The 14,563-nt window shown below is 35.9% G+C and overlaps 1 protein-coding gene across 5 annotated transcripts in view; it reads left to right on the top strand.

Annotated features, from left to right (window-relative positions):
• The window catches only part of LOC131163808 (copper-transporting ATPase PAA1, chloroplastic), a 134,989-nt gene that overhangs the window by 47,736 nt on the left and 72,690 nt on the right, over positions 1-14,563 (top strand). For all 5 annotated transcript variants that reach the window (XR_009139135.1, XR_009139136.1, XM_058120576.1 and 2 more), the window contains 2 exons: positions 10,938-10,988; positions 11,085-11,257. Coding sequence is in view for 3 of the 5 variants with exons in the window: in XM_058120576.1 (XP_057976559.1) it covers positions 10,938-10,988; positions 11,085-11,257 (224 nt within the window). In the remaining 2 variants the exon portion in view is untranslated. The remainder of the gene's footprint in view (positions 1-10,937; positions 10,989-11,084; positions 11,258-14,563) is intronic.

Genomic DNA, 14,563 nt, shown 5'->3' with positions numbered 1-14,563 from the left:
GCAGTTGTGCAACATATACTTCTTCATTTATGAAACCATTTAAGAATGCACTTTTCACATCCATTTGATATAGTTTGAAGTTTTTATGGGATGCGTAGGCTAGTAGCATACGAATGGCTTCCATTCTAGCTACAGGAGCATAGGTTTCCTCAAAATCAACACCTTCTTCTTGATTGTAACCTTGTGCTACCAGTCTAGCCTTGTTACGGACAACAATGCCGTTTTCATAATTTTTATTCCTATAAACCCATTTAGTGCCTATTACTGAATGATCATCGGGTCTAGGAACTTACTTCCAAACTTTATTCCTCTCAAATTGGTTTAGTTTTTCTTGCATGGCTAATACCTATGAATCATCGTTGATTGCATCATTAATGTTTTTAGGTTCCTCTTGAGACAAGAACACACAATGATCACACAGGTTCTTAAGTGAAGATCTAGTGGACACCCCTCGTGATGGTTCACCAATGATTTGATTCTTAGGGTGGTTCATCATGAATTTCCATTCTTTAGGCAGTTCAACTTGTTCTAGAGAGTCATCATTAGATGGTTCTTTAGTTTCAATGCTCTCTTCTTTGATTTCATGAATTTCTAGGTCTTCTAAACTCTTTCTTATATCTAGATCATCATTATCAGTAGTTTTAGAAGAAAATGGATTAGCTTCGTCAAATACAACATGGATGGATTCTACAACAGATAATGTTCTTTTGTTGTAAACACTAAATGCTTTGCTATTTAGAGCATATCCTAAAAAAATCCCTTCATCTGATTTTGCATCGAATTTTCCTAGGTCCCCTTTATCATTTAAAACAAAACATTTACATCCAAATACATGGAAGTATGAAATGTTTGGTCTTTTTCCTTTCCAAAGCTCTTAGGGGGTTTTATTTAGGTTAGCCCCAATGGAGACTTTGTTCATTACATAATAGGCGGTGTTTACCACTTCAGCCCAAAAGTATTTAGGTAGGTTATGCTCATTTAGCATAGTCCTAGCCATTTCTTGTAGGGATTTATTCTTTTTCTCTACAACTCCATTTTGTTGAGGTGTTCGTGGTGCTAAAAAGTTGTGTGAAATTCCATTTTCATCACAAAAGTTTTCAACGTCTTCATTTTTGAACTCTCCACCTCTATCACTTCTTATGTGTAAAATACCATACCCCTTTTCATTCTGGAGTTTCTTACATAGGTTGGTAAGCATTTTACACACTTTGTCTTTGGAGGATAAGAATAACACCTAGGTGAACCTGGAGTAGTAATCAACTATGACGAATGCATATTGCTTTCCTCCCAAACTTTGTGTTTTAGTGGGGCCAAATAAATCTAGATGAATTAACTCCAATGGCCTTCCAATGGATATCAATTGCTTCTTTTTAAAGCTTGTCTTGATTTGCTTCCTGAGTTGGTAAGCATCACAAACTTTGTCTTTTGTGAACTTTGTGCTGGGTAAGCCCTTGACTAAGTTCTTCCTAGTTAACTTTGATAAGCTAGCATGTCCTAATCTCCTATGCCATAGCCAACTGAATTCATGTAAGGCCATAATGCATTTTACATCTTGAGATACTAGGTTTTCAAAGTTTATGTGATATACGTTCTCAACCCAATTTGCAATAAAGAGTATTTCATGTTTTTCCGTATTTTCAACTATGCACTTTTCCTTTTTACATGTTATGTCAAATCCTTTATCACTGAGTTGACTAATGCTAAGCAGGTTATGCTTTAAACCTTCAACTAACAAGACATTCTCAATTATTAAAGAAGGTTCGTTACCGACTTTGCCTATGCCAATAATTTTACCTTTTGCATTGTCTCCAAAAGTAACGTATCCACCTTGCTTTAGGGTTAATGATGTGAACTTGGACTTATCTCCCATGATGTGCCTTGAGCATCCACTGTCCAAGTGCCACTCGCCTTTCGGAGTGGACCTAAAACATACCTACAAAAGGATTCAAGTTGTTACTTTAGGTACCCAAACCTTCTTAGGTCCTTTTTGGTTAGTTTTAAAGGTTTCTTTGATTCTCCACACCTTTTTGGTTTTAACATGTTTTCTTTTAAATAGGCATTCAAATTTTATATGACCATTTTTCTTACACAAGAAACATGTGGTGTGTGCATATGCATTGGTTGAGGAAGTGCTTGCATAGTTTTTTGATTCTCTTACAAAATAGCCCATGTAGAGATTCTTTTTCCCCTTATTTTCTATTCCATTAAATCCAATGCCTTCTTTGTCTAAAGACATATTTTGAGACCCAACTAGTTTGTCAAAATTTTCCTTTCCTCTTGTGAAGTTGTAGATTATTTTAGACTGATCTTCTATCTTTCTCTCTAGACTAGTTATCTTTAAATCTTTCTCACTTTCACAAGTGGCTTGTAATTTCAAGTTCTCTAGTTCTTTTGTTATCTTGTTGATTTTAGTCTCTAGTTCAGCAATATACGAGTCCTTTTCTTTTTCAACAGAGTTAGTTGACTCTAATTTGTTCATTAACATGTCATTCTCGCTTTTTAGTGTGGTGTTTCTTTTGGACACTCTAACAAAGCTTTTATGTAGTTTAAATAACTCGATTTGCAATTCAGTGTATGATGGCATGCCATCACAAGATTCATTGCAAGATTCATCACTAGAGTCAATGAAGGAGTTTGAATAAGAATTTACCTCATCATTTAATGCCATGAGGCAGAAGTTTGCCACCTCCTGATCAGTCGTGTCGCTTTCCAAGCTACTTGAGCTGGAGTCATCCCAAGTTGTGGCCTTTATTGCCTTCTTCTTCTTAGATTCCTTCTTGAGCTATGGACAGTCAGGTTTAATGTGACCTACCTTTTTGCAGTTATAACATGTTGGAGGTTATGATTTTGTTTCTTTTCTACTAGTTTCTCCATTTTTCTATTTTAGAAAATTTCTTATTCTTTCTGAAAAATTTACCTAGTTGTCTAATGATTAAAGCTAGGTCTTCATCATCCATCTCTTCATCTTCTTCATCACTTGAGAGCTTTCTTTGGAAGCTTTAAGTGTGATAGATTTCTTAGCTTTGCCAACTTCTGTTGTTCTTTCATTAATGCCCATCTCATACGAGAGAAGTGACTCAATGAGTTCGTTTAAGGTCATGGCTTTTAGGTTTCTACCTTCAGCTATGGCTGTGGCCTTGGGTTCCCAAACAGACGGAAGTCCTCTTAGGATTTTCCTAATCATTTCATATGTTGGGTAGTTTTTCCCAAGTGCATTTAGGGAATTTATTATATGGGTGAACCTAGTGTACATAGTCGATATAGATTCTTCTGAGTTCATCTTGAAGGCTTCATACTCACTAGTGAGCATGTTTATTCTGCTATCCCTAACATATACGGTTCCCTCATAGGTTATTTCTAGCTTTTCCTAGATTACCTTGGCAGTGTGGAGCCCATTATCCTAATAAACTCATTAGCGTCTAGCGCACAATATAAGACATTCATTGCACTAGAGTTTATTTGCATTTGTTTCATGTCGGCCTCATTCATTTCGTTTTCTTCCTTAGGAATTTCCTTGTTAGTAGGAACATAGTTTCCTTGGACTACGACTCTCCAAACTCTCCAATCCATTGTTTGTAAAAATATTCTTATTCTTTGTTTCCAGAAGGTGTAATTTACACTACAAAAGATTGGAGCTCTAGTTGAGGATTGTCCTTCATTGAATGGGGACACACCTAGGTTGGCCATTGTGATCTTTGTGTAACTACCTATTAGGATATATTGCAACCTATGCTCAGATACCAATTGAAAGTGATGGTGTAATCCCAAGGGGGGGGGGTGAATTGAGTGTTTTAAAATTTTAACGCGCGGAAGTTTGATTAATTTTAAAACTTATTTATCATGTGCTCTAACTGTTTCAATCACGACGTAAATCTAAGCAGTGAACAACTATACCAATCAACAATCCTAAATATGAAATCAAAACACAAGATTTATTATTTCTCCAGCAAATTAATATTGGTAACAAGATATTTAACCAACCAAATATTATTCTTGTATTTGAACAACCAATCAATCAATATTAATTATCTCAGCAGATTAAATCAATTCTGAATTTTCAGCTACAGCAGCGTTTGTTCTCAATAGATGTTCAAATCATTCAATACATCCACAAATCAAACTAAGCATTCATGTGATTCCCAAATCACAATAACTCATTCACAGCATATGATTATCAATATATATAAGTGCAAGAAAGTAAAGAGATAAAGGGAAAGAAGAATACCAAGATTTTTTACAAGGTTCAACAACGTGCCTATGTCCTTGCCTCAAGCAACCCGCTGTGAGGATTTCCTTAACTCTCTCTGTTCAATAGGTGGATTTGCCTCTCTCCTTTCAGTAGGTGGAGCACCTCTCTCCTTTCAGTAGGTTGAGACACCTCTCAAGCAAGAACACCCTCTTGCTTGGCCGATTCTATCCCCGAATCGATCGTTTATAAACAAGTAACAGCAGCAGATTTTCGTACAAGATGAAACTCTCTCAAAAGAGCGGATTTGTACAGATTAAAATCAGGAATATACTCTTAACAATAAGTTGCAACGAAGCTTAAGAGATTTCTAGGTTTTTTGGATTGAAATATATGAAAACGAAGAGCAAAAACCAGAAAATATTTTCAGCAATTGATGAATGGCGCACAGCAGCTATAGGAAGATAAAATCAATGTGATTTTGTGCGAATAGGTTGCCCTAACACGATTAGGGTTGCCCTTAAATAGTTGAGTTTGAAATCTGACCGTTTGCCCAAAGTTTGGAAACAATATCTTTTGAAAACGGAAAGAATTGAGCTGTTCGTAACTTTAGTTGAGCACTTCGGTCGACTGAACTAGTAGTTCGGTCGACTGAACTAGTAGTTCGGTCGCCCTGGCCAATTAAAAACATGAATTTCAAACAGGTAGTAGCCTTTCGGTTGACTGAACTTGAGGTTCGGTCGACTGAACCTTTAGTCTTGTCGCCCGAACCAACACTATTTGGGCTTTTATCAATAATAGTACCTGTTTGGTCGACTACACCAAGAGTCTGGTCGCCCAAACTCACTGATTCCAGATCAGTTTGTTCAGATTCTTATGAAATTCAATGTTCTTTATTCCAAAACTCTTTTTATTCTTTTTGAAAAGATATTTAGACTTTGAAAATATATTTTCCATGTTATCTAAATAGGTCTCTAAGTCAAATTTGTTTATCCTATGAGCTTCATAAACAATCTTAAAATTGAGAAGTACTTACATGAGACTTCTAATACATTTAACAAGAAATAAATTCTAAGTCCTCATGTCTTAAAGCTTTAACTTCATCCAAGCTTTGGCCAATCTCCATTTAGCTTTTATTCTTAATGGCTTTTAAGCTTTAAATAAGATCCATTGTGCTTGTGAGTTATGATACCTGTAAATTCACTTGAAGCACAATTATATTCCTTAGTTTGTCATTATCAAAACCGAGATCAAGCCTTGTTAGGCCAATAACATGTTACCCGATTCTGTAGATAGTCTTTCCTATTTTACTGCTTTCCATTTTAAATAGGATATTCTATTTGGAATGGAATTTACTATCTATTAGTAAACTCACTCAGGATCTCAATTGTGTTACTAAATTTTTCCCAAATATGCGTGAATTTCAGGTTTTGGTTTGGCGAAGACGATTGGTAGTGCTAAGATGTGTTCGGAAGATGTGTTCGGGGCTCCATCTTCTCGAGGTTAATGATCCTTCTCAAGGAACAACTCACAAATCCGATTGTTTAGCGTCTAGAAGTCAAAGTTATTTTTTTGTCATTCGTTCTAATAATGATAAAGCAATTATGTTGTGGCACTATAGGTTAGGACATCTAAATTTCTTGTATCTCGAGAAACTCTTTCCTTCATTATTCAATAATAAAAATCCAAATTATTTTCAGTGTGAGATGTGTCAATTTTCAAAACATGTTCACAACTCTTATCCCAACTGACCCTACAAAGCATCCCAACCCTTTTCAATGATTCATAGTGATGTGTGGAGGCCATCTAGGATCGAGAATATTATTGGATCTCGCTAGTTTATATCTTTTATAGATGATCACACTAGACTTGCGTGGATATTCCTCATGAAAGAAAAGTTAGAGGCTGGTCAGATTTTCAAAAATTTTAACACTATGATCTAAACACAATTCCAAGCAAAAATACAGATTGTGAAAATTGATAATGCCAAAGAATATTTCAAATCCCTTCTTCATGATTATTTTTTGAGTCAAGGCATAATACACCAAAGTTCCAGTGTCGGCACTCCTTAGCAAAATGGAATTGCCGAAATAAAAAACAAGTACCTACTAGATGTTGCCCGCTTCCTCATGTTCTCTACACATGTACCGAAACATTTTTGGGGTGAAGCCATTCTGACTGCAGCCTACCTCATAAACAGGATGCCCTCTCACGTTCTCAAATTCCAAACTCCCTGTCAAACTCTACTTCTATCCTTTCCCAATACTTGACTCATCTCCACCATTCCCTTCAACGTATTCGGGTGCTCAGCTTTTGTTCATGTTCATAGTCAACACCGGGGTAAACTTGATCCTAGAGCTTTTAAGTGCATTTTTCTCGGCTACTCTCCAAACCAAAATGGTTATAAATGCTATTCACCAGCTACTTAAAAGATATTATCACTCCTTGGATGTCACCTTTTTTGAGCAACAACCATTTCACACCAAATTTGAAATTTAGGGGGAGATTATTGACTCATTTTGAATTGTGCGTCCAAGTGTAGAAGTGTCAAGTTGTATCAAGGATAAGTCCAGGATCGTATTCCACTGGGACCAGTGATTATCAAAGTATTTGTGAAAGTTTAGTGAAAACCTGTTGATGTTAAATGCTATGTGAAATTCTTTTTGAATTTTTTATGTTTATGAAAACAATAAACAAAATGGGAAGTAATCGAGAAAATGCTAAAATGAGATTGAACTTTTATCAAGATTCCAAAAATATAAATCCAATAACGCGACCAAAACAAAACAAATTCATTGAAACAATTTATCAAACACTTTTATTACGGGTTCAACATCCATTGCTTCCACCATTTACTAATTTCCTGAGCTTTACTCTCTTCTTGTTAATTCAATCAAGGCATTAATAAGATGAAATATGCAATCCTAAGCTCGAGTAAATTTGCCAAGTCCAAACGTAACAAAATAAATACCCTCACTAAGCATTAACAGAAATTCATGTAAAATTTAATTGATGAAAATTCTAGATTAAATCAAGGTTTTGTTGTGCCTAATGTCAACCACAAAACAAGAAATAAGACCAAGCAATTTATCAATGATGTCTTCAATTTCTGGTTTTATTCAAATAAAAGTTTAACAATAACATCAAAGGAAACTTAACAAATCATGGAAAGCAACCGACATTGAACCGCAAGCCAAGTTGTAGTGCTTAGCCAATCATGTTTGCAATCCGAAATTTTCAGATCAAATTAATCCCACAATAAATAATTGCAACAATAAATAAAAGACAACAAAATTAACGGAGCAAATTAAAGCAACCTTGAATCGTTCTAAATATTAAACTAAATGTATACTTCGCTAAAACAATAAATTAATCCAACCTTGGATCATTCAAAACAATAAACTAAAAAGCAAGAAACTAAGTAATCTACTAAACCATTCAAACACTAAAGTAAAATACAACTCAAACCAACAATATAATAGTCAAAACAATGTATTAAAATGAACTTTGAATTAAAGAAACAAAGGAGAGAGAGAGAGAGAGAGAGAGAGAGAGAGTGAGAGAGTGGCCGAAAAACACAGCAGCTTGCTGCCTTTTTTTGTAATTTTTAGGTGCTGCGCACAGCAACTTTTTCTGTGGCTGAATTCCCCTTCCCTCAGCTGCTGCTCATGGCTCCTCCTCTTCTTCTAAAATTGCCCTAGTATTTTACCCCCTAAAAAAGTAACCTAGCTTCCTTGTCTCTTATTGGCCAAATGGCCCATCAATTACTCCCCAAAACAGCTTGGCCGCATGGCCCATGCGCAAGTCCCCTCACATGCTGCCCCATTCTCTTCTAAAGCTCACGGCTTTTCTCCTTGTTGGCCCCATGGCCCTTGACTCATTCCCATACATGCATGTTTTCTTTTGCTCTTTTCTTTTTTTGCTTTTTGTTTTTTGCCCCTCCTTTTGCATTTCATTTACATTACTGCCACTCCTTTTGCATTTCATTTACATGATCTTCTCCAAAAGCCCCCTTTTGGTTCTTGTATGGTCATTTAATTTTATGAATTTAAATTTGCATGGCTTTATATTTGCATGGCCGTATACCGGTTGCCTTTCAATTTCCGTTTTTTCGTTTCTCCTTTAATTCCCGAAAATGCCCTGCAATAATTAAACACAAGCGCTCGTAAATTTACGGGCAAAAATAGGAAAATGGTCCTAATTTAGCTCCATTTAAAATGATGTGCATAACTTGGGCATTTAATCCAATTTGCAATAACCAATTAACACATTTTAAACACCTTAATTAAGCAACTTTGACACTTAATCAATTACATAGGAATTCCAGCTTTTGGTTATTGAAGAGTTACCTCACCCTTCTTCTGATTTTGGCCTTTCTCACCTATGACAAATTTCTGAATCTATTCCAACTACTGACTCAATTTCTCCTTCACATCCCTTCTTAGAATCTCCCTTGAAACATAAACATCTAGACACTATTCAACCAACAAAAATGATGAGTTGATTACCTATTCACGGAGGAGAAGGAATCAAAAGGAGATAGAACAACAAGCATCCCTTGAGCAAATCCAAGAGTCTGATCTGAGCCCTAGATCAAGTGAAAATCCACCAGGTAACTCTAATCCCTAGAATTCTCATAACGAGTTAACTAATGATGATAGTGATTGTCCTATTGTTGTGAGAAAAGGTGTGAGATCGTGCACAAAACGCCCAATATACACTTTTGTGTCATATCAGGGGCTGTTATTGAATTTTAGATCTTTTGTTGCCAACCTCGACAAAATCCAGGTTCCTAATAACATACAAGAGGCTCTTGGTACATTTGAATGGAAGTCTGCTGTTTGGGAAGAAATTAGTGTACTAGAAAAGAAAGGAACATGGGTGATCACATAATTATTAGTTGGACAACGTCCAGTAGGTTGCAAATGGATATTCACTGTGAAATACAAGGAATATGGAAGTGTTAACCAATTCAAAGCTCAGCTGGTAGCAAAGGGATTAACTCAATCATATGGAAGCGACTATGAAGAGACATTTGCCTCTGTAGCCATGTCAAATACAGTACGGGTCCAGAAAATTTAGATTGGCTTCTTCTCCAACTAAATGTCAAGAATGCCTTCCTCAATGGAGACCTAGTTGAAGAAGTCTACATGGAAATTCCTCCTGGATTCGAGACACAAGCTACACACAACAAAGTTTGCAAACTCAAAAGATCTTTATATGGGCTCAAGCAATCCCCAAGAGCCTGGTTCGAGAGATTCGCAAAGGTAGTCAAGAGGTATGGCTATTCTCAATGTCAATTAGATCATACACTATTTGTTAAATACTCACTTGAAGGAAAAATTTCTATCCTCATTGTATATGTGGACTACATTATTCTAAGGAGAGATTATGAGGAGGAAATGAGTAGTCTCAAAAGTATTCTAGCTAAATAATTCAAAATCAAGGACCTTGGGAATCTCAAATACTTCCTAGGCATGGAAGTGGCATGGTCAAGGAAGGGAATCTTTGTCTCCCAAAGGAAATATGTTCTAGATCTTTTGAAAGAGACTGGGATGCTTGGATGCAAGCTAGAAGATACTCCTATGGATTCAACAACCAAACTAGGAGCCAAGGAAGACAGTGTACTAGTCAAAGACTAGTTGGAAAACTTTTATATTTGTCTCACACCCGACCTGATATTGACTTCTCTGTCAGTATGATGAGTCAATTCATGAACAATCCCAATGAAGAACATATGGAGGCAGTTTATAGAATCCTACGATATCTGAAGCTAACACAAGGTAAAGGATTATTTTTTGAGAAGAATCAAAGAAGAGATGTTGAAGTATTCAGTGATGCAGATTGGGCAGGATCAATACATGATCGAAGGTCAACTACTGGGTACCCCACATATGTGGGGGGAAACCTAGTTACATGGTGAAGTAAGAACTAAGAAGCAATTAGTTGTGTCAAGAAGCAGTGCAGAAGCTGAATTCAGGGCAATGACACACGACATCTGTGAAGGAATATTGCTAAGAAGGTTTCTAAAGGAATTAAAGATTTTAGGTGGAGAACGCATGAAGATGTTCTGTGACAATCAGTTAGCCATCAGCATTGCAAAGAACCCAGTGCATCATGATAGGACAAAACACGTGGAGATTGATCGACATTTCATAAAATAAAAAATAGAGGAAGGAATAATCAAGATGTTTTATGTGCCTGCATGTCTCCAAACATCCAATATCCTTACCAAGGCTGTTTCAAGAAAGAATTTTGATGATTTGAGTTCCAAGCTGGGCCTAATCAATATTTACAGCCCAACTTGAGGAGTGTAGAATTATTAGATATCTGTCAACCTTTATTAGAGGCTGATCTTTAGGAGATTTACAGCTAACAAATCAGTTGATTTGTTAGCTATTTTTGGTTCCACGATCCTAGGGGATTTGGGTAGCATGTTCTCCGATTCTGTAGATAGTCTTTCCTATTTTACTGCTTTCCATTTTAAGATATTCTATTTTCAGTAGGTTGTAAATATCCCTCGTAAGAAGATGAGAATTATCATCTATTTCAAGGGAATGTAATCTTTTTCACGAGTTAGTGGAATATCCAGTTTTATTTTCCATATTTCAACAGTATTTTATATGTTCATATTTGACCTGCGTACTGCTTGTGAGCACATAAACGAACACAGAGAAATTTACATTTATGTACATACTGAATGCTGAAAAAAAACCACACAGAATATTTGACATCTGTTCTATAAATGCAGGTTATTGCCTGTCCTTGCGCACTTGGCCTGGCAACACCTACTGCTGTGCTGGTAAATTTATCACAAACAAAGTACTCTTTCCTTTAAAATAATTGAATATGGTTCATAATTCATATCTTTTAAACTAAATGTCATAGGTTCTTTCAGGTTGGAACTTCACTTGGGGCTACAAAAGGATTGCTGTTGCGTGGTGGAAATGTGCTGGAGAAGTGCTCTATGGTGAATACAGTTGTGTTTGATAAAACAGGGACCTTGACAATTGGCAGGCCTGTGGTAAAAAAAGTCATCACGTCTGGATATGATAAAGATGCAGACATAGAGTGAGTGAAGATGGACATATTCTATCTTATATTGCAAAACAACATATCAGAATTGTATTGTCTCGATGTTGAATTTGACTCCTGGATATCATATTGAGTAATTGTTGTCATGATTGTTAAAACCACGTTCTGGATCATAGGAGCATATGATTCTAAGATCCTGCTGTACCTAATCCTATATAGAATTGCAAATTGGTAAGATCGGAGCAGAATTGTAGTAGTATCAGTTGAATTGGTAAGGATCATAGAAGGATTGTGGTGGAATTTTAAGATCCTACAATACATTATTAAAATTTCGCTAAGTTACTTGTACTACACACTAGTTCTTTTTCCTATCAACTCCTACAAGGAATGGACAACTTAGAAAGTAAATTGACTAATCTAATACTAATAAAATTATGAACTCAAATTTTTTTTTTTTTTTAAGATTGAAATAATTTGGTGGTTCAAACTTCAAAAATTAAACATCATTATGTAGGTTGAAATGTAATCATGTAAGCACTAAGCATATTTTTAATCCACTAATGCATTTGATGAGAACAATGATGATAGTGACAAAGATTTTAATGATTAGATGATCTGATTGATGCTAAAGAAGTATAGTGCCTTGGATGTTGGCGCTAATGTTAAACTAGCAGATAGTTTGGTTTTTTATTTATTTTTTATTTTATTTATTTGAACAAATATTTCTTATTTTCCCCCGTATTAGTTGGTTTGATTGATCTAAGAATGCAACAAGTTCAAGATTCAAACTCCTTATTGTGTAAGAGTTATACCATGTGACCTACTTGTCAATTGTCATTCTCCTAGTCTTGAATATTTACTACACAGTTTTTTTAGGTTTGTTATTAATTATATGAAAAATGACATGAAATACATTTTTACATTTATTTTATATTGTTGGTAGAATCTTACAGTTCTCAATTGACCCCATGATCTGATTCTGCTAATCCTTATAATTATCTCACGTAGGATCCCAATTTTAACAATCTTGATCGTTGTTACTAGTTACTATAGTTGTATTGTATTACTGTTGTGTTTTATTCCAGGGTTGTAAACGAACCAAGCTGCTCATGAGTGGATGGAGAGCTTTGCTCGATAAGAGCTCATTCATTATATAAATGAGCAATTCCCAAGCCCAACTTTGAGGCCCGTTTAATAAAAGGAGCCGGATGTGAACATGAATGGGCTCGACTCATTTCGGCTAGGCTCGGTTTGTGCTTGTTTAATAGGATTGGTTAGGTACATTTATGAGCTCATTTAATGAGGTGGAATTAGGCTTAATAGACTTTAGTGGGCTTAAAAGTAGGAATTGTTTGGGCGTAGATTTGTTTAGCTAAAACTCCATACCCAGAATTTAGTGATTGGACCAATGCCCAAGGTCAATAGGCTAACTTGGTGGGGGCCAAAAAAAGAAAAGAACGCTTAAGCCAGTATTAGTAAGAGCCTTATTTCACCTTTTTTCCTAACTGTACCCCTCTTGCTTCTTTGAGTGAGATTTCAAAAGAAACATACTGTTTGTGAGCATCTTGGTAGCTCCGCTCAATAAGTTCTTGTTAGCTCATTCATTTGCATAATAAACAAGTTTGAGCAAGTACATTAAATCTCTGTCCGAGATCGGCTCAAGCTTGATCTCGATTAACAATTTAATAAACAAGCTTGAGCAATGCTCGTTTGCAACCCTAGTTATTATTGTGTTAGTGAGTGAGTTAGTAAGGGTAGTATGGTCAATGTAATGTGCTTGACATATATTTTAAATAGAGGGAGAGACCTATCATTGTGATGGGGCCTCCCATTTTACCCAGTATTTTTTACATCGTATTATAGGTATGGTTGCAGGCAGTCTTATGTTTTAGTCTTATTGCCCTTGTTTCTTGTGTGGTGGTTTTTTGATAGCAAATGATGAATTTTATTAATCAATTAAGAATGTACAACCAGGAGAATAATACCTTGTGAAGTCTGGAAAAATCCAGGCAAAAACAAAGAAAACTGAGAAGCAAAAGGAAAAATTATAAACCAGAAGAATCTAACAATCCATCAAATAACGCCAATCGTGCTGAATATCCAAAAAGCTTACCCCCTTAAAATTCTCATGATCCATGTACCAAAGAGAAGCCAAATAATGAATATTCTTCCAAACTTACAAATACGACAACTTCTTCCATGGAATGATATGTGCATTGCGCTCCATGCAGAGTCCCCAAAATACTGCAAAGAAAGCACATCTCCAGATTGTTGCTTTCTCATTTTCCTGCCAAAACTGACAAAGGAACCTGCCAAAAAGTCCTATGCCTCTGAACTCATCCAACATTCGCCAAAGAAAACACAATACTTATTCAACACTATCCATGAAAAATCACAATGCATGAAAATTATCATATTCCACGTAGTGGATGTTACTCATCATTTGTTTATCTCTCCTCGTGCAATCAGGCTGCACGTGGGGGGAAGTACAATCGGACTGCACTGCAGGGGAACGTTAAAGCTCGATATACATTGTGTCTACAACCTAATCTATTAAGATTTTAGTAAAGTGGTTGCCTTACAAGAGAATATGTTATTTTAGTAATTAGGTTGTGTGAATGGAGGATATTTGTACTTATTTTTTTTTTATTTTTTTATTTTTATTTTTTATGATTATTAGTATATAAGAAGGCAGTACTGGAGTTGTACGTAGGCTCCCAAAAACTGATGCCCAATTTTCCCCTTTTTTCTTCTTATCTTCTCGCCTCCATCTTCTACTTTACAACATGGTACCAGGATGTATGGTTGTTCAGAGGTATGGTTACTAGGAGGTCCTAGGTTCTTGTCTTGTTGTCGTGTTTATTGCCTTTTTATCAAGATATTATCTCATTCCTTGTGATGAGTGTTGTTTATTGTTCTTTTATCTCTCCACGCGCAATCAGGCTGCAGGTGCAGGGGAGTGTTAAGCCTTGATATGCGTTCTTGGCTGCTTAAGCTTTTAGGTGAAGTGGGAATCTAACACCGTGCTAGTTTGTTTATGACTCATTTGTGGTTGTGTCAGTTCACCTTGTTTGTTGTTGTTTTGGTTGTTCAATCCATTGACTTTGTTCATTGTTGGCCTCGTTTATGAGTGTTGGAATTGAGTCCATGAACCCTAAAAGTACATTGGTCATTGTGTGCTTCTTATTTGCTCCCTTAGTCTATACCAGGAATATCAATTAACCTGATTATTGCAATTGATTAAATACATATTTTTAGCTTTTTAGGATCTATTTCTTAGCGCAAAATCCCTCTTAGTGATTGGGATCGAAAAAATAGTAGATCTGATCGCCCAAAATGGGA

Source organism: Malania oleifera, chromosome 9 (genome assembly GCF_029873635.1).
Source record: "Malania oleifera isolate guangnan ecotype guangnan chromosome 9, ASM2987363v1, whole genome shotgun sequence".
Lineage (NCBI taxonomy): Eukaryota > Viridiplantae > Streptophyta > Magnoliopsida > Santalales > Ximeniaceae > Malania > Malania oleifera.
This window is presented reverse-complemented; position numbering and strand designations above follow the sequence as displayed.